General features: G+C 34.3%; 1 protein-coding gene and 1 non-coding gene across 2 annotated transcripts; one reads left to right on the forward strand and one right to left on the reverse strand.

Moving 5' to 3' along the window:
* The first annotated feature begins 1,212 nt into the window (after nt 1–1,212).
* LOC122721414 lies at nt 1,213–1,319 on the forward strand. The gene has a single exon (XR_006348093.1). It is a non-coding gene; the product is annotated as a small nucleolar RNA R71 (small nucleolar RNA).
* Nucleotides 1,320–15,367: 14,048 nt separating this feature from the next.
* LOC110628655 (salicylic acid-binding protein 2) lies at nt 15,368–22,051 on the reverse strand. Its single transcript, XM_021775442.2, has 3 exons — nt 21,493–22,051; nt 21,259–21,390; nt 15,368–15,850 (listed from the first exon to the last, which is right to left on the reverse strand). The coding sequence occupies exons 1-3, from the start codon at nt 22,006–22,008 to the stop codon at nt 15,572–15,574; spliced, it is 927 nt and encodes a 308-aa protein (XP_021631134.1). The 5' UTR covers nt 22,009–22,051; the 3' UTR covers nt 15,368–15,571.
* Nucleotides 22,052–22,916: the final 865 nt, after the last annotated feature.

The following is a 22,916-nucleotide window of genomic DNA, read 5'->3' on the forward strand; positions in this document are numbered from 1 at the left end:
AAAAGGCCTTCCAGAGTCGAAAGTCATGCACCTTCAGCGGCACTTTCGGCGGCCGAAGGTTCCCTCCAGAGACGAAACTCATGCATGTTCGGCGGCACCTTCGGCCGCCGAAACTCCCTTCCAGAGCCGAAAGTCCTCTTTCGGGGGCAGGGTTCGGCAGCCGATACATGCTACCACAGGCAGGTTCGGCGGCCGAAAGAGCCTTCGGCTGCCGAACCTGAGTTCTTCCCAAAGGGCAGAAACTCAGCTCCAACATGCACAAAAGCCTCCCAACTCAATCACACATGCATTTTCCTAGTCTACAACATGCAAACTCAAGCCAACAAGCACTTAGGGGTCTCAAACTAACTTAAACCCCAACCAAAACACATCAAACATTCATATTCAACATACATTGTTCATAAACACACATTTAACCAAAAACTCATCATAAACCTACACATGCATTTCTACCCCAAGAAACTTCATAAAACTTGCTTAAAACATGAAATGAACTATGGATCTACTCTTACCTCTTGAAGAACGAGAGGAAAGACGATCCTAGTTCGGAGATGGGGAGAAATCAACTCTTTGGTCTCCAAGCTTCAAAACTTGCTCTTTTGTTCAAATATCTTCAAATCAACATAAAGCTTGTTAAAACGTGAAAAAATCGGAGGAAGAACATCAAAGATCAACCATGGGAGAGCAGGAACTCACCGTGGCCGAAAATGGGGAGAAAACTCGCCCGTTTCAGCCATGGAACCCTTTTATAGGGGCTGCCAGACCACCTTTCGGTAGCCTAAAGTGCCTCCAAAAACTCATGCAAGTTCGGCGACCGAACATGAGGTTCGGCGGCCGAACCTTTGAAACTTTCGGAAGCCTAACTTGCCCCCCTAAACCATCCAATGTTCGGCGGCCGAACTTGAGGTTCGGCGGCCGAACCTGGAAATGCCTCCTTGGTCTTTTTCATTCAAAACTCAATTTCCTTTTTTGCTTAAAACTATAAAATACATTAAAACATTTTATGAAAACATGGTTTTACCCTTCTAGAGGTTTCCGACATTCGAGATTCCACCGGACGGTAGGAATTTTGATACCAGAGTCTAGCCGGGTATTACACTTATGGCCTGAGGTGTCTTGTTCTCAATCGATTCTCCACACGGTACATCAATTAATCTCTTTTCTGGGGGTAACAAGCCTTCATAGAAATATTCAACAAGGGATTTATCAGAAATGTTATGTTGAGGGCAGTTTGTGCACAATCGATTGAATCTTTCCCAATATTCATATAACTCTTCATAATCTTTTTGCTTAATGCAACTGATCTCTCTTCTGATGCCGATAATTTTTTAGGTTAGGAAGTATTCACTCAAGAATGCTCTCACCATCCTAGCCCATGAAGTGATGGATCCCGATGGTAAATAGAACAACCATTCTTTGGCAAAATCATCAAGAGAAAAGGGAAAAGCTCTTAATTTAATATGCTCTTCAAAAATACCTTGAGGCCTCATTGTTGAGCACACAATGTGAAATTCTTTAAGGTGCTTGTGTGGATCTTCATTCTTCAAACCTCTAAATTTTGAAAGTAGGTGAATTAATCCGGTTTTAAGCTCAAAAGGGGTTGTCAAAGGTGGGTAAGTGATGCACCATAGTGCTTGATCATCCACAGGTGCTGCTAGTTCGTGAAGAGTCCTTTCTTGTGCCATTGGAGCTCTTACCTCAACATTTTTAGATTCAAATTCAGCAAGGACAGCAGCTGGTTCAGAGCAATAGTTGCTGCATTTGGTTTAGCAGATTCTAGTTCAGCAAGTACAACAGTGATTTATGCAGTAGACTCAACAGCTGGTTCTATTTCTTGGAACAGCAGGTTGGACAGCAGATTCAGCTTTGATTTCAGCAGCAGGTGGACAAGATTGTTCTGTTTCTTAGACAACAGTCTTGACAGTAGGTGCAGAAGGTGATTGTTCAGCAGCATTGGTCCAAATGTGTTGTGCAGCAAATTGAATTGCAGCAGGTATTGCTGGTTCAGTTAGTATAACAAATTCTGGTTTAGCAGATTCTGGCGTAACAGATTTTGATGCAGTAGATTTTGGTTGGGTAGTAGGTGAATCGTGGTTGTCGAAGCCGGTAAAAAATAACCTTTCTGATTATCAACAATTTTACAACTGTAGATAGTGGTGAAAGGATCGAATCCACAGGAAATTGAGAACTTACCTATTTTCCTTATCAAGACCAAGAGAATTAACTGAAACAAAAATAAACTGAATGAGAAATAAACTGAAACGAGATAAACGGAAAGCAAAATAAACTGAAAGCAAAATAAACTGAAAGCAAAATAAACTGAAAGCAAAACAAACTGAAAGCGAAACAAACTGAAAGCGACTAAACTAAAAGTAAAATGGAGGGGGTTTGAGATTGATTTAATTGATCTAAAACTGAAAGCAATAAAGTAAAGCAAATAATAAAAACAAAGAGAAATCAATAATAAGAAAGATCTAGTTGAAGAATTGGATCCACTTCAATTGTTGGGATTGATCATTGAAACTTATGTTCTTTTGATTGATTCAATAGATTAGTTATGGAGATGAAAAACACTTCTCACCACCATGTCTTGATTAAACCAATTAGGGAACGTCCTCTAATTAATTACTAATTAACAAATTACCAAGGAACATCCTTGGGCCTTAGGCATCAAACAATTGTTAATTGCATGAAGAGAAAGAGAGATCCAATCCTAGCTACTCAAATGCATGAGATGTTGCTAGATCATACAGTTTCTTAGTTGTTACACCAAGTGTTCTTATGTTTGAATAATCAAAGAAATTACGGACTTAAAATTATCCAAAATAACAATATATTACCTTGCAATCAATAATCAAGTGGCCAATTTGATCAAAATACAATAATAGAATCAAGCATGAACTGTATGAATATTGAATAACCAAAAGACAAACCGTTTATGTTCAGATCTCACAATCTATAAAACAACCAAAGTTTCAACCAATCTTCAACTAGAATAAAAGGTTTCAGCCACTCATGGCTGAAACAAAAACCAGAAAATAAAGAAAGGAATAAGAAGAGATGGTATCACTTGCAATCCCGTAGGTGTGTCCAATGTGGTGTGTAAAAGCTGTGGAGAGGCTCCTTATGTGTCTTTTTATAGTTGAAAGTGTTGCCCTAGGTCCTTACATACTACCCTTGCTGCCCAAGAGGTACTTGCTGCCCAAGTTGTTTCTGAAAAGGAAAGAATCACATTGCAAGCTCTTCATAAGGTAAGAGGCGTGCACGAATGCTCTGTAGAGGGAAGTTGGCGCGCGCGGATGGATATGCAGAAGGAAAAGTGAATCTGTCCAGTCTTTCCTTTATAGGTGGAGCCTTCGTTTGAATTTTGAATGCTGAATGCAGAAGAAGCAAGTGCGTCTTCATGAAATCTTGCTGCTTTAATAGGAAGATATGACTGCTGCAGTGTGTGCATATCTTTGAACAATGAAAGAAAGATCTGCGATTTGAATTTCAAATAATCTTCTGACTGAGCTTTCCTTATTTGCTTTTGCTTCTGCACTTTCCTTATTTGAAAACTTCCGTTTTCTGAAAACTTTCCTTATTTGAAAACTTTCCTTTTTTGGCACTTTCCATATTTGACACTTTTTGGCAGTTTTAAGAGCATTTTCTCCAGATTGTTTCTTTACACCTAATATCTGCAAAACATGATTAAAACCACAAAATTAGGCAGAAAAGATGTAAATAAACATCAAGAACAAGATGATAAAATGGGATAAAATATGCTCTATCAAATACCCCTACACCTAGCCTTTTGCTTGTCCTCAAGCAAATAAACATAGTCAAACAAGCTTTCTTTGCTACTTGATCCTTATTTCCACTTAAGCTCTCACTCAAGATACCTATTTTGAATTATTGAAGTGAAGGATATATGCATGAAGATTACTCACCTTCTTTCCTTGTTTCCCTTTACTTACCATGGCTAGGATTTGTTTTACTCAAGAGAGAGATTATAAATGCACATGTTCTGTTCAGTTAAGACTTTTTCTAGCATTCATAGTGATTTGCCCTTACCTTGAAGTACTATATTCAGCTTTTTGCACTTAAGTTTTTCTTGAAAAAGTCACCAACCTTTTGACGTGAAGGTACATATTGGTGATACCCACCCCCAGTTACTCAGTTGGTCACCTGTCCAAGTGGCTACTAGCTCTATTCATAGTCTTCAACCATTGGAACAGTTTTCAATTGTGCTCGTGAAGTCTAAGCCTTTGTTGAATTTCTTTAATCAATGCATTGGACAAATCAACACCAATTGCTAAATCAAGTCATGTTAGGTTCCATTCACACAAATTTCAATTCATCCTCTCTAATGAGTGTCATCAATACATTTTTCACCATGGCAAGCTCAAAGATTCAATTCAAAAGGCAATTCTCAAACATGAATACAACTCACTGCAATTGATTCAACATAAGTTTAAAGAGTCATTACATCAATGGGGTCATGGAAAAAAAAGCTCATTCAACATAGTCTATCAGTTTGAGTAGAGCAAATCAAAAAGAAGAAGACAGTGGCTGTGTGTGTTATTGAAAGCAAAAACTGAAAGAAATCTGAAAGGAAAAAGACGCAAAAACTGAAAGAAAAAGAAAGAAAAATCGCAAAAAATTGAAAGGAAAAAAAAAAGAAAAAATTTCGCAAAAACTGAAAGGCTGAAAGGAAAATATTCAGAGATATGCACCCCCACACCTAAATCATGCATTGTCCTCAATGTATAGGAAATATTAAAATGCAAAAAAAAATTTGAGTACTCCCCTGGGTGTGGTGTGCATGGTGCGATCCACTTGATCAAGGCTCAAGTAATTGGGGAAGGAAAAAGTGTCCCAACTGAATTGAGTGAAAAGTATAGCACTCCTTTTGATATGGTCATTACCCATCCTATTTTTTCCATGTACTCATGAAGCAACATGATTAGCTTCTCCTCTTTCAGATGAGGTGTGCCTCTAGCCCTTATGTTTGCATTTTTGAAATGATTGGGCAGCACTTTAAACTCCAATTCATGTCTCTCCATGGCTAGCTGCAATTTAGTACTGAATTCAGGCAAAACAAACTCTACCTTATCCGGAGGTTTGGGAAGGCATTGATCCGCATGGTCCTTTGGTTTAGGCACTTGGAATACCATTTGTTCCTTGTGAGCAAGGGCTGTTTGCGTTGGATCTATGGCTAAATTGGTTTCAGTTTGCTCCTTCTGCGCAAGATCTGACTAAAAGGGGAGCTGAAGAGGACTGATCTGCGATTGAAGCTGAAAGGACGCACCTGAAAGGCTTTCAGGTACTCCTTATTGCGCAAGATTGGTCTGTAATGGAAGGCTGGAAGGAGTTTCATGTGATGGAAGCTGAAGAGGTGCGATTGAGCTTTCTTCATTCTGCGCGTGGTTGCAGTCCACCTGTTGGATGCAACAGTCGGTTTCTTTTAGTTTTGGCTCTTTCTGGCTCTCTTCCCTGCATAAATCATTGTTTAGAATATCATCTTGATTTATATCAAAAACATCTTTGCTCAAACAATCAATGATATCCAAACTATCAACAAGTTTTGTTTGATCAGTTTGTTTGGACAAACAGTATTCTGGTTGTGTCGCTTCAGCAGCTTGTTCTTGTACATGCCAACTTTCATCATCTGTCTCATCATCTTGAAACTCTTTCTCTCTTCTTAACATGTTTGCACTCATTGAGGTGGTCAATTGTTCCATCTGCTGTTGGAGGCCTTCCACATAAATTGCTAATATCTCTATCATCTTCTCAAGGTACTGGTTGGAATTTGGAGGTTCTGGTTGGGCTTGATATCCTTGATAATTTTGGTAATTGTTAGCTCTAGCATAGCCGTAGTTTGGATGGTCCCCCCAATCTAGATTGTATGTGTTATAGTATGGATCATGTCTTGGCTGTTCATAGAACCCTCCAAATGTATGTCTAGGCTGACTATCGAATCCTCCAAATGCATGTACTGGTTGATCATACTCATAGAGTGTAGGACATTGATCAGTTGGGTGTCCCACATATGCACAGATCCTACATGGTCTTGGTGGCTGAAATTGTTGAGCTCGACCTGTGAAGAAATTTGTCATGACAGAGGTTAGTTCAGAAAGTTGAGAAGAGAGAGTATATGTACTTACCTCATCCATGATCAATTCTGCGATGGCAGGCTTTTTGACTGTGCGCTTCAAATTTTTCATTTTTTTTTTGAATCTTAAGGCAGAATGTCCTTGAGTGCAGATCTAGTCATGAAATAAAAAACAAATAAGTTAAATCAACTCCCCAGCAACGGCGCCAATTTTTGACTCGCGGGTGTCGAAACCGGTCAAAAATAACCTTTCTGGTTATCAATAATTTTACAACTGTAGATAGTGGTGAAAGGATCGAATCCACAAGGAATTGAGAACTTACCTATTTTCCTTATCAAGACCAAGAGAATTAACTGAAACAAAAATAAATTGAATGAGAAATAAACTGAAATGAGATAAACTGAAAGCGAAATAAACTGAAAGCAAAATAAACTGAAAGCAAAACAAACTGAAAGTAAAATGGAGGGGGTTTGAGATTGATTTAATTGATCTAAAACTGAAAGCAATAAAGTAAAGCAAATAATAAAAACAAAGAGAAATCAATAATAAGAAAGATCTAGTTGAAGAATTGGATCCACTTCAATTGTTGGGATTGATCATTGAAACTTATGTTCTTTTGATTGATTCAATAGATTAGTTATGGAGATGAAAAACACTTCTCACCACCATGTCTTTCCTTATGATTAAACCAATTAGGGAACGTCCTCTAATTAATTACTAATTAACAAATTACCAAGGAACGTCCTTGGGCCTTAGGCATCAAACAATTGTTAATTGCATGAAGAGAAAGAGAGATCCAATCCTAGCTACTCAAATGCATGAGATGTTGCTAGATCATACAGTTTCTTAGTTGTTACACCAAGTGTTCTTATGTTTGAATAATCAAAGAAATTACGGACTTAAAATTATCCAAAATAACAATATATTACCTTGCAATCAATAATCAAGTGGCCAATTTGATCAAAATACAATAATAGAATCAAGCATGAACTGTATGAATATTGAATAACCAAAAGACAAACCGTTTATGTTCAGATCTCACAATCTATAAAACAACCAAAGTTTCAACCAATCTTCAACTAGAATAAAAGGTTTCAGCCACTCATGGCTGAAACAAAAACCAGAAAATAAAGAAAGGAATAAGAAGAGATGGTATCACTTGCAATCCCGTAGGTGTGTCCAATGTGGTGTGTAAAAGCTGTGGAGAGGCTCCTTATGTGTCTTTTTATAGTTGAAAGTGTTGCCCTAGGTCCTTACATACTACCCTTGCTGCCCAAGAGGTACTTGCTGCCCAAGTTGTTTCTGAAAAGGAAAGAATCACATTGCAAGCTCTTCATAAGGTAAGAGGCGTGCACGAATGCTCTGTAGAGGGAAGTTGGCGCGCGCGGATGGATATGCAGAAGGGAAAGTGAATCTGTCCAGTCTTTCCTTTTTAGGTGGAGCCTTCGTTTGAATTTTGAATGCTGAATGCAGAAGAGGCAAGTGTGTCTTCATGAAATCTTGCTGCCTTAATAGGAAGATATGACTGTTGCAGTGTGTGCACATCTTTAAACAAGGAAAGAAAGATCTGCAATTTGAATTTCAAAAAATCTTCTGACTGAGCTTTCCTTATTTGCTTTTGCTTCTACACTTTTCTTATTTGAAAACTTTCCTTTTCTGAAAACTTTCCTTATTTGAAAACTTTCCTTTTTTGGCACTTTCCATATTTGACACTTTTTGGCAGTTTTAAGAGCATTTTCTCCAGATTGTTTCTTTACACCTAATATCTGCAAAACATGATTAAAACCATAAAATTAGGTAGAAAAGATGTAAATAAACATCAAGAACATGATGATAAAATGGGCTAAAATATGCTCTATTAGTAGGGTATGCAGGTTGCTCTATTTCTGCAGTTTGCTAGTTCCTTAGGGGTAGATTTTGGTTCGGTGGTGACTTGCTGGACAACAGGTGCTGTTTTTATGGTTGCTGGTTTTTGGACAGCAGCAGGTGCACAGCAGTTGCTGTCTCTGTTTTCAGCAGCTTGGACAGCAGCAAATTTTGGATTCTTGACAGTAGGTGCTGTCTCTTGGACAGCAACACCTTCAACAAGTGCTATTTGGACAGCAGCTATTGATGAGGATGGCTTTGAGGCTTGGTTCCTCGGATTGACTTGCTTCCCAAGTCACTTGATTGTACGCTCAATTTCTGGATTGTAAGGTAGAGTTTCCTTGTGTCCAGACCTAGTCTTGAAAGAAAAATAAATTAGTTAAATCAACTCCTCGGCAACGGCACCAATTTTTTACTGTGTGGTTGTCGAAGCTAGTAAAAAATAACCTTTTTGGTTATCAACAATTTTATAACTATAGATAGTGGCAAAAGGATTGAATGCATAGGGAATTGATACTTACCTATTTTCCTTATCAAGACCAAGTAAATAAACTGAAAGTAAAATAAAAAGGGGGATTTTGAGATTGATGAATTGAACTAGAATTAAAAGCAACAAAGTAAAGCAAATAATAAAGTAAAGAGATTTAATAATGAGAAAAACTCTAGTTGAAGAATTCATTTTAGTTGTTGGAATCGATCATTGACACAAAGATTCCTTTATTTGATTCAATAAATTAGTTACAAAGATGGAAGACGTTTCTCACCACCATATCCCTCCTTAACCATAAATCAATTAGGGAACGTCCTCTAACTAATTACTAATCAATAAGTTGCCAAGGAACGTCCTTGGGCCTTTGGCATCTAACAATTGTCAATTGCATTAAGAAATAGAGAGACCTAATTCTAGCTACCCAAACGCATGGTAATATTGCTAGATCATGCAATTTTCTTAATTTTTACACCAAGGGTTACTTGTGTTTGAATAATCCAAGCAATTACAGACTTAAAACTATCCAAACTAACAAATTATTACATTGCAATCAAGAATCAATGGGCCCTATTGATCTAAACAACAAAGCAACAATGGAATTAAGTATGAAATTGCATAAATATTGAAAATCAAAAGATAAAAAATGTATGTTAAGATCTCCCAATCCATAAAACAACCAAAGTTTCACCTAATCTTCAACTAGAAAAAGAGGTTTCAGCCACTCATGGCTGAAACAAAACACAAAATAAAAGAAAGAGAAGAGGAAAGGAACCAATCGGCGCTTGGAGAGGAAGGAGAGGTGCTGCCACTTGCAATCCCGAATGTGTGTCCAAGGGAGAGAAGAGAAGGCATGGGGCAGCTCTTTATGTGTCTTTTTACAGTTGAAAGTGTTGCCCTAGGTCTCCTTGATGAGGTGGAGCCTTCATTTGAATTTTGAATTTTGAATTTTGAATCTTGATTACTTGGGGGACAAGTACGTCTTCTTGAGATTTGGCTTCCTAAATAAGCTGAATTTTGAATTTTGAATGTGCATCTTCTTGAGATTTGGCTTCTTCAATAAAGGAAAGACTTCTTGAAGAGTTGAAATTTGAATTTCAAATTACTCTGCTGAATGTACTTTCCTTACTTGTCACTTTCCTTATTTAGCACTTTCCTTATTTATCTTCACTTCAGCTGCAACTTGACTTGGGCAAACAACTTGTTCTCCTTTATCCCTTTTTAGGCAGTTTTAAGAGTATTTTTACCAGAGTACCTCTTTACACTATTTTCTACAAAATAAGATCAAAACCACAGAATTAGGCAGAAAAAGTGTAAATTAACATTAATAACAACATGATAAAATAGTCTAAATTTGGTCTGATCACCTCTTCTGCAAATTGTGGGGTAACATTTTTAGAGAATTCGTTTTCAATTGCAGATTGGGGAGCACATAGCTTATCCATCCTTGAGAGAGCTAGCACTCTAGAAGGATAAAAGACGTTCGTGTGGATACCATAGAGGGTGTTTATTGAAAAAATAGCACCATCAGTCCGGAATAGTATCCTCTCATCGAGTCTAATAGGTTAGTCTCTTATCCTTTCTTTTGAAATAAACAAAGCACTCGGATCCTGTGAAGGAAACTAGAGATTTTTATTTTTTCCTCTACTTGTTTGGGTTGTAGTAATCTCTGGGTTTCCTAACACACTCATGGTCACTGGATTAAAGGGTATAGGGCGAGTGTTTAAACAGCCGACAAAGGGGTGATACTCTCCTGAACACCGGTTTTTCTATACAAAATCAACTTAAGAGGTCACTAAGTATCGCACTAAAAGCTTGCAAATGAAGTTTGGAATCTGCTGGAAAGGATAAACCAATCCTTGGGGAGCCTTTAGTGTAGCATAAAATTCTATAAGCAGCTTGTAAATGAGCAGAAGTTGGACTATCCAGGATCTAACTCAACTATTGAATAACAAAGGCAATGACAGGTCTAGTGGAGGTCAAATACAATAATCTTCCTATCAGTTATCTATACTGAAGAAATGTCTCTAAGGGAGAGCCAGAATCTTTATTGACCTTTAGTTTGCAATCCACTGGAGTAGAAGTTGGTTTTGAATCCAGAAAATCCAGTATCTGCAAGAATGTCAAGAGCATATTTTCTTTGGCTAAATGAGATACTTGCTTATTTCTAGCAACTTCAAGACCTAAGAAAAATTTTAAATCTCTAAGGTCTTTATGTGAAACTTTTCATCAAGGAAGACTTTTAGAAAATTGATCTTAGTCATGCTTATACCAGCAAGGATCAAGTCATCAATATAGACCAATAAGACAATAGTGTGATTTCCATGTTGCTTAACAAACAAATAACAATATGAAATGGAGTATTGATAACCTAAAGAAAGAAGAGAATTAGAAAGTTTAGAATACCACGCGTTGTCTACTAGCTTGCATTAAACCATAGAGAGATTTCTTTAAGTGATAAACTTGATTGCTTTTAGGAGATTGAAAACCTTGAGGAAGAATCATATGTATATTTTCATGAAAGCTCACAATTAATGGAGAAAAGTATTGTTCACATCTAGTTGTTTTAGGAACCAACCCTTAACTGCAGCTAGTGCCAATGATAGTCTAATTATTGTGAGTTTTGCAATAGGGGAAAATATGTCAAAGTAGTCTACTCCTGTCTATATATATTCTTTGACCACCAAATGGACTTTGTACCTCTCTATGAACCTATCAGCTCTATGTTTCGTTTTGAAGATCCACTTGCATCCTATTGGTGTGACTCCAATGGGCAAATCAATAATATCCCATGTACCATTCTGTTCAAGGGCATGGATTTCATCCTTCATAACTTGTCTCCAACGTTCATGTTTGATGGCCTGATGATAAGTTTTAGATTCTGTAGAGATATAAATAGACAGAGTAAAGTATTTTTGGGATGAAGAGAGCAGGTCATAGGAGAGGACACATGAGAGTTTCTAAGGAGAAGTATTTAAGTATTCAAAAGAGTAAAAATGGAAGGAGAAGTGGTTTGAATAAGATTGCAGTGATAATGTTGCAAATACGAGGGAGGCTTCCTTACTCTAGTAGACTGTCTTAGAGGAACTAAGGATGGAGAAGGATCCTCAAATGGAGGAAAGAAGACATCATCATAGTTGGTAATGCTAATATCCTGAGGTAAGAAGGGTGATACTGATGACTGAGAAACGGAAAAAAGGAATTCATATTCATAAAAGTGGACATGTATTGAAAAAAAAAAAACTTCTAGATTACAAATCAAGTAAAATATAACCCTTAACACTAGGTTGAAAACCAAGAAAAACACATTTTCTTACTCAGAGAATCAAACTTTGATCTATTGGCAGTGAGTATTGAAGCAAAGAGTAGCTACAGAGGAATAAACCACAACAACGATTATTCTTATTATTGATATTATTTATATAAATTTTAAAAATTAAAGTTTTATTTATTATCTCAAATTGTTCATATAAATATAATTTAAAAAATAAATTTAGAGAAAAAATTCATTTTTTATCTACTAATAAACTGAAATACGAGGTAGTCACCAGATGAGACCACCTAGATTGCGGCTTGATTCAATCGAAAAATCAACGAACTGTGATTGGTTTAAGGAGAGAATGCTAGAAAATAAAATAAAGTTAATGAACTAGGTGATGAGTTTGGAGAGGTTGAGGTTTATTGAGGGACTAAAGATGGTGGATTCAATCAATTCAGAATCCCTTTATTCGAGCTATGCATGATGTCACCTGTGACACGCCCTGTCGAATATGACTAGAGGACGTTTCAACAGGTTTGTCAAGCAGCTCATTTAAAGATGAGCATTCAGCTAATTAATGCAGAGCCGACTAGCCCATACCTTATTTATCGTGTGCATCACATCAATTTATTTTACCGTGAGAATATTTATGACCTCGATGATGTACCGAGGAGATGACCAGTGTGTAAGAGGTCGACATCCTACCTCGTTTCATCAGGTCATGCCCAACTCACCCGATCTATATCATGGTGGGTTCCCCTTGGTCACTAAGGTCGATCGTGCCCGCATTTAATATACCATTGTGATACGAGTTTTGAAGAGATCTATCTGTTTATTGCGAATTTTTGACAAGATTAAGGTTGTTAGAGGTTTGATTCTCGTACTTCAAAGGTCGGGCTTTTTTCTATCCAGTCAGACCAGATGGAAAGCTCATGGAACCCTCCCAAATCCTGTGGGCATGTGTCACAATTTTAACGAGTCCTATTATTTATATAGTATCATTTACTAAGCAACGAACATATAAAAAAATACTAGTTTTATTATATTAAGAAGTAAAATATTAATTTGACTAGTTTAAGTTAAAATTAATTAGCTAACTAAACATACTTTAAGATTGGATTATAATTGATAAAAATTAAAAAGTAGTCCTATTAGGGTTTTACTTTCCTTTATTTTAGGAACTCTAATTCAGCTAGAGAGTGGAAAACTTGGTGAGAAAGTTTTGATTTAATTTGAATTCAAATCCAATTAGATATTCACATTTAATTCAAAATAAACTTTCTTAAAATAAATTTTAATTCTTTATATAAGAAAATTTATTATAAGGAAACTCATTAGTTAGTCTCTTGATTTTAAAAAAAAAATATTAAAATGTCCTTAACATTATAAAAAGTTTATTAATTAATCTTTTTAATAATTTTAACTCTTAACTATTCCAAATAAGTCTAAAGTGCCCTCATATGAAGTGACTACTAGATAGTAGTTACAAACATAAGGAACCAATTAATGAATTTTTTCAAATCACAATAATTAAACAGTAAAATACTTAATGTCTAAAATTAATGAATAAATTAATTAATAGACTTTTTAAACGTTTTAATATATTTTTCAAAACTGAAGTACCGACTAATAAAATTTTTTAAAACTGAAGTACCGACTAATAAAATTTTTCATAATATAAAAACTAAATAATATTTTTCATTTTGTATACACTTCAAACCAAAACTAAAATAAAAATAATAAGATTAATGTCATATCAGCCTCCGAAAACGGTCTATACTTTTAACTTTAACTACGAGCAATATAATTGATATTTGAAAGGGAGCTAATATTGAGGAGAAAAAATTTGATTCAAACTTAAAAAAAGCGCTTTTTTTTCCAATCATTTAACATTAATTTAAAATTTATATTTACATGAATCATTGGGAAAAAAAAAAAAAAAAAACAAAACAAAGTTTACGTACTTCAAATTTCTTTATATCTTAGGTCAAATTTCTTTATATCTTAGGTTGATTGAGTGTAATGATCAGATATCAATACTAATCTGTTAATAATATGTCCTACGGCTAATCGATTGGTTATAGTTGAATATTATTCTTTTATATATTTTTAAGTATTTAATATATTTTAATAAAGACATTTATTTATTTTTAATGTAAAGATAAAGTCCATGATACTACATTACTATGCAAAGAAAATTATAATGTCATTATAATTGTGAGATTCCTATTGCATTTATGTAGTATATCTAAATGTTCCTAATCAATGCTCTTATAGTCATTGGATAACGATTAGAACTGTTGAGATTAATACGTATTATGTTCTTTCCTTTTAAATGAAGCAATTGATCTCATAGGTTGAGATATATGAGATATCTATAATTAATATGTAGGTGTTTATTTTATAAATAAGTATAGAACTGACTCACTTGAGGAATCCATACACAGAATAACATATGTCTATAGATTACTTAAGTGATGGTTATATAAGTAATCCTTTGACTTGAAATCAATAAATCATCTTATATAGGACGTCTATATTTTGATTTATCTTACACGTTATTGAGTTTATGAGTAATAAATGAGGATGAATTGGATATAATAAAAACTGTATGAAAGTGTTCATGTGATTGAAATAGAATTATCACCCTATATTTTTTAGGGAATGTTCCATATGCTCTCTGCTAGCATTAATCATAAAATCCTTACGCAATGTGGAATGAAATTAGTAAGTTAAATTTGAAATTTCATTTAATAGCTTAATAGCTAATAAATGAAAAATAATATGATTTAACATAACAAATACCCTCCATATATTAAATATTAAATCAAAACATTTGTGATGAAATATATTAATTACACTGAGACATCATGCATTGATAGGATAAGTCAAAGCACTATAGACATTCTAAATATTTGGATAATCTTGACATGTTGCTAGACAATATTTTTGACCTTTAAATTGATTAATTAGTTAATTATATTTGCTGCTAATATATTTAGAATCTAATGGTTCATACACATAAAAAATAATATGAGAAAATAAAATGAAAAGTTAAATTAAGTAGGACTTAGTTGTATATAAATTTTATGACATTAGGATAAAATTATAATGTAAAATGATTATAATTTTGATCTAATTAATTAAATAAAAACTTAAAAATTGTCGAAGATTTTTATACTGACTTATTTATTAAAGTTATGGAATATAATTATAATTTATTTATTTAATTAGTTAAATAAATAAATAAATATTGTTATATTGAAAGCTTAAAATTATAGTATAAAAAGAGAGAATGATAGTCGACACTCAAAACCTTCCCTCCTCCTCAATTATTAAAACTGTTCCAAAACTTTTCAATTCCTATTCTCTCTAGATATCATTAGAGACCGTACACTTGGACGTTTGCAACAATTCAATCGAAACGAACAATCTCACCTTTTATTGTAAAGAAAATAAAAGATACTTATTTTCTCCACTTTTATTCCTTCATCCGTTTAAATATGATCCACGATAGAAGAAAAATTTTATTTTTTCTATTTTTTTCGCTACGTTCAATTCAATTGAAAACCCAATATAATTCCATAATCAACTTCGAGTCAATAGCATTAAAATCGTTTCAAAACTTTGAAATAGCATGTGCTATCAATCTGCTACATATCAATCAACTGATGCAAAATAATTAATTTACTCAAAACCTCATTAGTTCAATTACACTCAATAATAACTACTAAATATTATATGTAAAAGAATTGTCTATTTAATTTTAAAAAAATGAAAAATACACATCCATTTAATTTCCCATGATTTCCTTCAGTAGGCTATCGACATATTTGCATAGATATGAGCAAGTGGTAATTAAATTCAGTGGTGGTTATCTCCAATCTCCATGAGGCAAGAACACAGATCATGAGGTTTTGAAAACATGACCATATGATCAGAACCAGAGATTACCTTTAATTCATCAGGAGGATTATTTTCAAACATTAATCTCTGCACAGCATCATTTTCTTGATCACAAACTATATAAACTCGATGAACAGATCCATACCTCTCTTTAGTAACTACTAATTCATCATAATCTGCTGAGGAATCAACGAAGGTTGGTGAAGGCCGCATCAATAGGTTTGCGAGCACCAAATTCTGAAATACTTCATTATCATCATTTAAAAAAATGTGCAGAATGAGGTGTAAATGTAAATGAACCAAATTAAGGCGAGTTTAAAGAGTTCAACTTTGATTCGACAAATTCTTTTCAAGTTACTCATTTTGAACACGAACTGAATATTAATAAGTTCAGACTTGGATTGTTTAGCTAACGAGCTTAGACAAATAGTTTACCAAGCCTAATCTCAAATGCTTGGCAAACAATTTAATTTATTTATAACTACTATAAGTTTTATTTTTTTCTAATAAAGAAAATATTTTTATCAAAATTTAGAAAAAAACTTAATATGTCACGTGCCATTAATTTCAAAATCTAGAAAAACACAAAATCCCTATACCTAGGTGTTTGACCGAGAGAACCTTAAATACAGGCAGGAAACCCAAAAGGCCCAAAAAAAAGAGATGATCAGGATACATAACCGGAAGAAAAAGCCAACAATAAAGGATCCATAGACCATATAAATATTGGAGAAACATTGCTTTTAAAATAACAAAAATAAAATACTGTAGAAAAATAAATAAATGGTACAATATAATTTTTATGTGGTTCACTCTTAATTTTAGGTTATGTCCACGGGGCTGAACTCTGAATAATTCTTTCACTATTGCAAATAGCATGTATAAAGAGTGAGATTATTAATGAGATCTACCAAAAAATAGTGGCACTCAAAGTGTTTCACAAAATACCTAAAATATTTTTCTTATTATTTTTTTTATTCACCAAATAAACTCTCCCTCTCTCTCAATATTTTTTCTCAAAGTTACAAGCTTTGGAAACACTCTAAAAAATCTCCAAGAGTAAATTCTTGAAGGAATTCACTTGATGCTCTTACCTTTGGCTCTTGCTTATTTATAGGCAAGAGCATTGCCTAAGCATTAATTGCCAATCAAGAGAATATTTGCTCCATTTGTTGAGGGAGATGTCCATGTACATGGGTTTGAATTTGTGGTTGTAATTTTTTTTTTTAAACTACAATCATGATGGTGGGTCATCCATGTTGGAGGACCCACACAATAATCTCTCCCTCTCGACTACATGTAGGGCTCCACTATTTTCGTTGCTAGCAAATAATGCTCAAAATTTTTCCTTGGTAGAATCTTGGTCCTGATCTATTTTCTTCTATATGTATCTTTTCAAACTGTAGTTGCTTTGTCTCCAACATATTCCTGATTCAGTGATATCTCACATCTATATGTTTTGATTTTAAACGGAATGAGGCATTCTTTCCTAGGTGAATAGCACTCTGACTGTCACAAAATAATTGATATTTTTTCGACTGGAGTCCAAGTTCATTCAAGAACTTTTTTATCCATAGCAACTCTTTACATGCTTCAGTTGCTGCGATAAACTCTGCTTCAGTAATGGAAAGAGCAACACACTTTTGTAATTTTGACTGCCATGTTACAGCTCCCCATGCCAATGTAATCAAATAGCTTGATATAGACTTTCTTGAGTCAACATCACGTGCCATATCTGCGTCTGTGTAGCCAACTAAAATAGGTTCACTACTCCCAAAATACAAATATAGTTTGTGAGTGCTATGAAAATATCTCAGAATTCACTTCACTGCAGTCCAGTATTTTCTTCCTGGATTTGAAAGAAACCGACTCACTACTCTGACTGCATGAGCAATATCTAATTGTGTACATACCATGGCATATATTAAGCTTCCAACTGTCGAAGTATAAGGAACCTTGTCCATTTCTTCCCTCTCTTCCATATGTGGAAGGACTCTATTTTGAGATCAAATGAAAATGGTTAGCAAGAAGACAACTAACCGCTTTAATATGCTCCATGTTGAACTTCTGAAGTACTTTCTCTATGCGCTTCTCTTGTGATGACCATAACCTCTTGGCGTTTCTATCTCTGATTAACTTCATGCCAAGAATCTACTTTATTGCCCCTAAGTCTTTCATGGCAAAAGACTTACTCAAGTACTTCTTCAAACTGTTAATTCTAAAGAAATTATGGTCAATTATCAACATATCATCCACATAGAGCAAAATGAGGATGAAATCAATATCAGAGAATTTCTGAACAAATACACAGTGGTCTGAAGTAGTCTTCTTGTAATCCTACTCTCTATAGCAAACTCGAACTTCTTGTACCACTGTCTCTATGCCTACTTCAAGCCGTACAAACTTTTCTTCAGCTAGCAAACATAGTCCTCTTTTTCGTTCTTCTTGAAACCTTCTGGTTGCTCCATATATATCTCTTTCTCCACATCCTCATGAAAGAAGGCAGCCTTTACATCAATCTCCAGATCAAGAGTAACTACTAGACCTACCACTGTTTGGATGGATGTCATCTTCACCATTGTGAGAATATCTCTTCAAAATCAATGCTCTTTCTTTGGTTGAAACCCTTCACAATCAATCTGGCTTTGAGTCGAGGATAGAGACTGTATTCATCATGCTTGATTTGAACACCCATTTATTCTTCAAAACTTTCTTCCCTTTGCGCAGCTTCATCATTTCAAATGTTTTATTTCTATGCACGGACTTCACCTCATCTTGCATGGCCTCAATCCACTTCTGTTTGTGTTTGTCCTTCATAGCTTCTTTAAAACTTTTTAGTTCTCTCCCATTAGTCAGCAACACATACTAGTCTATAGAATATCTAGTACGGAGTTGTCTGACTCTTCCAGATCTCCTTTCTGAGAATGGAGAAGCTATATGTACTGAGAGTTTTATATGATTGTCATCCTCATCTCGTTTGATTCATCTTCTATATAAGTATTATCTACTTCAGGTAGATTTTTCTGAGCTCCACCTCCAACTTTTCTCGACACCTCTGTTATAGGAATTAACTCTAGGTCTATTGAGTTTTCATCAGGTTCTGGAATAGCTTTCTTTTCATTACCAATATCCTTAATGGTCTCATTTTCAACAAACACAACATAATAGAGCTTCTTATAAGCCTTTTATGGACTAGATCATAGAATCTATAGCCAAGTTGATCTTGACCATACCCAATGAATATACATTATCATGTCTTAATATCAAGCTTGGATCTCTCATCCTTAGAAACATAAACAAAAGCTTTGCATCCAAATACCCGTAGATGATTATAAGAGACTTTCTTTCCTAACTAGACTATAGAGTTTTATACTGCAGAGGAACATGTTAACCTCAATTTTTATATACTTTTTAAGCATATTTTGCATCCATTTTACTCATGTAGATAGCTATCTTTACTTATTTATTTGATATTTTTAGTAATTTTAATTAGCCTTTATAAATTAGTGATTTATAGATATTTTACCCTTATTTTATAGGAAAAAAGACTTGCCAATTGAGTCTTGAAGATCATTTATTTCAAAGAGGGACAGAAAGTTGCATAAATAGCAATACAGTTGTGTCAGAGCTAATGTCAGTCAAGCTATCAACTCATTTTAAGTGTAGAAACTTAGTAATTTATGGTGATGACAGATAACAGCTTTTTACCTCTATTAGGGCAACCTTTTTAGGTGATATAAATAGTCTCTTTCTTATTTTTGAGAGGAGAGAAGACCCTAGAATAAAGAAGTGTGCAGCCACCTCCCCTTCTCTAATGCTTTTTCCACCATTTTCACCTTCTTCTTCCCCATTTCATGTGGAGAATAAGGAAGCAATCGCAACTTCACCAATGGAGGCTCTTTGGACATGGATTTTTATCATTTGAAGAGTTCTTCATTTGGGTTTTTCTTCTCCTTTATTAATTTCATGTTTTCTTTATTTTATTTTGAGATTTTCTTTGTAAATATAATGATTAATGAGTAGATTTTTAAATTTCAGAGATTAGATATGTAATACTCTTTTTTAATCTTGGATTTGAACTAATTTCTATTAATGGGTTTGTGCTAATTTCTAATTTTGAGTTGGGTATTTGATTTTGATTATTTTTCTTGTTCTTTAATCTCTTGCTTTGTGTTTAGCCAACCAAAGTAGTGTTTTAATCATTAATTGATGTATTAAAAGATGAAAATTAATGGTGAAAAACCTAGGATTAAAACTTGTATTCTTATATTCAAGAAATTGATTAAGGACACGAGAGAGTTTTATAATTAATTAAGGATCTAATAGATTTTTATTAAATCAAGAGCTATGAAAGTAGGAATTGATTTAATTAAAGCATAACCTTGATATCTTGAAAGAGAATTAAGGTGTTTTTAGAATTAATTCTTTCAAAAAATTGAACACATTATCTTCAATAAATTACCCGATGAAGTTGCACACTTACTTGCGCTCAACTCCCATTCCTCATCTGTTTTGTCCTCCGATTTAGTAGTAATGCATTTTCATCATAAATAGGAGATCCTGCATCTTGCTTCTCTACATGTAGTAGTTTGTGCCATTTAAGTTGATTATTTTGATTGTTCTTGCCTCTATTTTTGCAGCACTTTGAATAGAAACCGATTCTGATACCACTTGTTGGGAAAACACCGCTTTTAAAATAGCAAAATAAAATACTATAGAAAAATAAGTAAATAGCACACAATAATTTTTTCATGGTTCACCCTTAAATTTGGATTACGTCCACGAGCCGAACTTCAAATATTTTTTTCACAATTACAAATAAGATATACAAAGAGAGATTATAAATGAGATCTACCTAAAAATAATGATACTAAAAGTGTTTTTCAAAATACCTAAAAGATTTTTCTCACAATTTTTATCACTCCATAAATAAACTCTCACTCTTTTTCAATATTTTTCTGAAAACTACAAGCTTTGAAAATACTCTCTAAAATCTCTCCTAAGAGAAAATGCTTGAAGGATTCACTTGATGCTCTTGCCGTTGTATCGCCCAAGCATTAATTGCAAATTAAGATAATATTTGCTCCATCAAAGATGGCCACGTCTATGAGTTTAAACTTGAGGTTGTAATAATTTTAAAAAATAAAAACTAAAATCATGGTGGTGAGCCTTTCATGCTAGAGGGATCCACATAACAATAAGCAGTAACCCCCAGCAACAGAAGAAACCAAGAAAATATACTACAAATTGATAGTTCAACAAGTAAACCAAACCTGCAAGCAAAAGAAAAAACAACGGACCAAAACGAGCACCAAAAATTACAGCCGCTCAACAAAGTCTTCCTCCCTTAAGAATTTTTATTTGGCCAATAAGTTTAAAATTAAATAATTTTAATAAAATAAGCATCGATCAGCCAACTTAAAAAGAAAAAAAAAAAAAAAAAGAAAAATCTCTGTTAGCTAGTTCTTAAACTTGCTCATAAATTTTAAAAATGAATTGATCTCACGAATTTTAACTAATCGAATAGAAAATTGAATTTAAACATAACTCACATAAAAGACGAGCTAAATTTGGTTGACTTCGGGAATAGTTTGATTATTTACACCGTTATGTAGATGGAGCTTAGAGTAAGAGGAAGCTGTTACCTCAGATGAAGATAATCTGTAGTACTTAGAAGCCAGGAAGTTGGGACCAAGGATTGACGCAGTTGGAGGTTTGTTGGGTCCATTGCCGTAGATGTATTTTGTGTCCATGCGGCTAAGTGATTCTTTAGGATACTGAACATTTTCACATCAAAATTCCCAAGAATTAAGCACAAAATTCTTCTAATTTTGATTAACCCACATATTGATAATATAATTATTAGATACTTATAGTACCTTGTTTACAATGGTTTTGAAATCAAAATCAGGACCAGGCATAATTGCGGCAGCGAAGACTCCAGCAGAAATTTTCTCAGGGAACTTTTCCATGGCGACAGATACGCCGATGCCACCCAAGCTGTGGCCAACCAGTACTACTCTCTCTTCTGGTGGCAGAGACGCCATGAATACCATCAAAGGTTCAAAGTAGTCCATGTACGAGCGGAGTTCATGAACCTGCTTTGAGTGCACACCACAAGCAGCCATGTCCAGAGCAGTAACGCTATGTCCAGCTGATTTCAACAGATCTGAAACTTTGTACCAGCACCAGGCTCCATGACAGGCTCCATGGACCAACACAAAATGCTTGTTTCCTGTATTAATCTGCAATTGTTTTGAGCAAGATAAATATCTTTGGGAAGCATCAGCTGGTTTGTTGAAATTCGCAACTCCCACTCGGCTATCGCTGGTTGTTTTCATAGAAAAAGGGATGGATTTCAGAGAGATTGACGGGGAAGTAAAGAGCATTTCCATTTCTGGTTTTATTAAATTATCCTTGATTTTGTCTTGAGTACATTGAGCAAATATATACTGAATGATAGAACGCAATTTGGAGCGCACAGAGGCAAGCGTGCGTCGCTTATCTTCTTTTCCACGCGTCGGACATTGCAAAGCATGTGACCACAAGTGTGCCAGCCAATTAAAATAGTCAGTAAATCAAATGGCCATAGATGCGGTTTCATTAGACTCTACTGGTGCTTGAGGCAGGGAATTCTCTCTGCATATTTGCTTTTGATTTGTCTAGAGGATTTAGCTCAAGTAATTAAAATAGTCAAGTTTAATGTCCAGTTTTTGGTAGGGCCAATAGAAAAATGGAAAGAATTCAGTAGATTTTGAGGTTGAATATGTGATCCAAAAGCTGGCGGCTTAGGAGTTAAAGATTTAATCAACTTCAGTGTGGCCGTTTAGCTAAACAGGGGCAGAGAATTCTGGCTGAATCGTCGTCACTTCTAGCCAGATTCGTAAAGGTAAAGATTTCCCTTTATCTTCATTCGTTGTCAATGCCCTTCATGGTTTGAACTTCTATTGTAATCCCATGTCTCTAGGCCATTTTCGAGTTGAATTCCATTATTCCTTTTAAAATATTTTTTTAACTCAAATCAGACCATCTATTAGTATTTATAACTGAAATTTATATCCAATTGAAAAATAGAAAAAAAAAATTATTACTATAAGAATCAAAGTAGATTTATTTTATTGTTTTAATTTAATTTTAATTCTTCATTAATAATTAAATTGAAACTATGTTAAACCAGAATAAAACCATATCAATATGAAAAGACTAATTTAATCAAATTAAAATTGATTTTAAACACAAAAATAGGAGTTTTACTATTACTCACGTTTATCCTAATTTTAAACAAAAATTAAAATTAAAATTA

Source organism: Manihot esculenta, chromosome 12, assembly GCF_001659605.2.
Source record: "Manihot esculenta cultivar AM560-2 chromosome 12, M.esculenta_v8, whole genome shotgun sequence".
Taxonomy (NCBI): domain Eukaryota; kingdom Viridiplantae; phylum Streptophyta; class Magnoliopsida; order Malpighiales; family Euphorbiaceae; genus Manihot; species Manihot esculenta.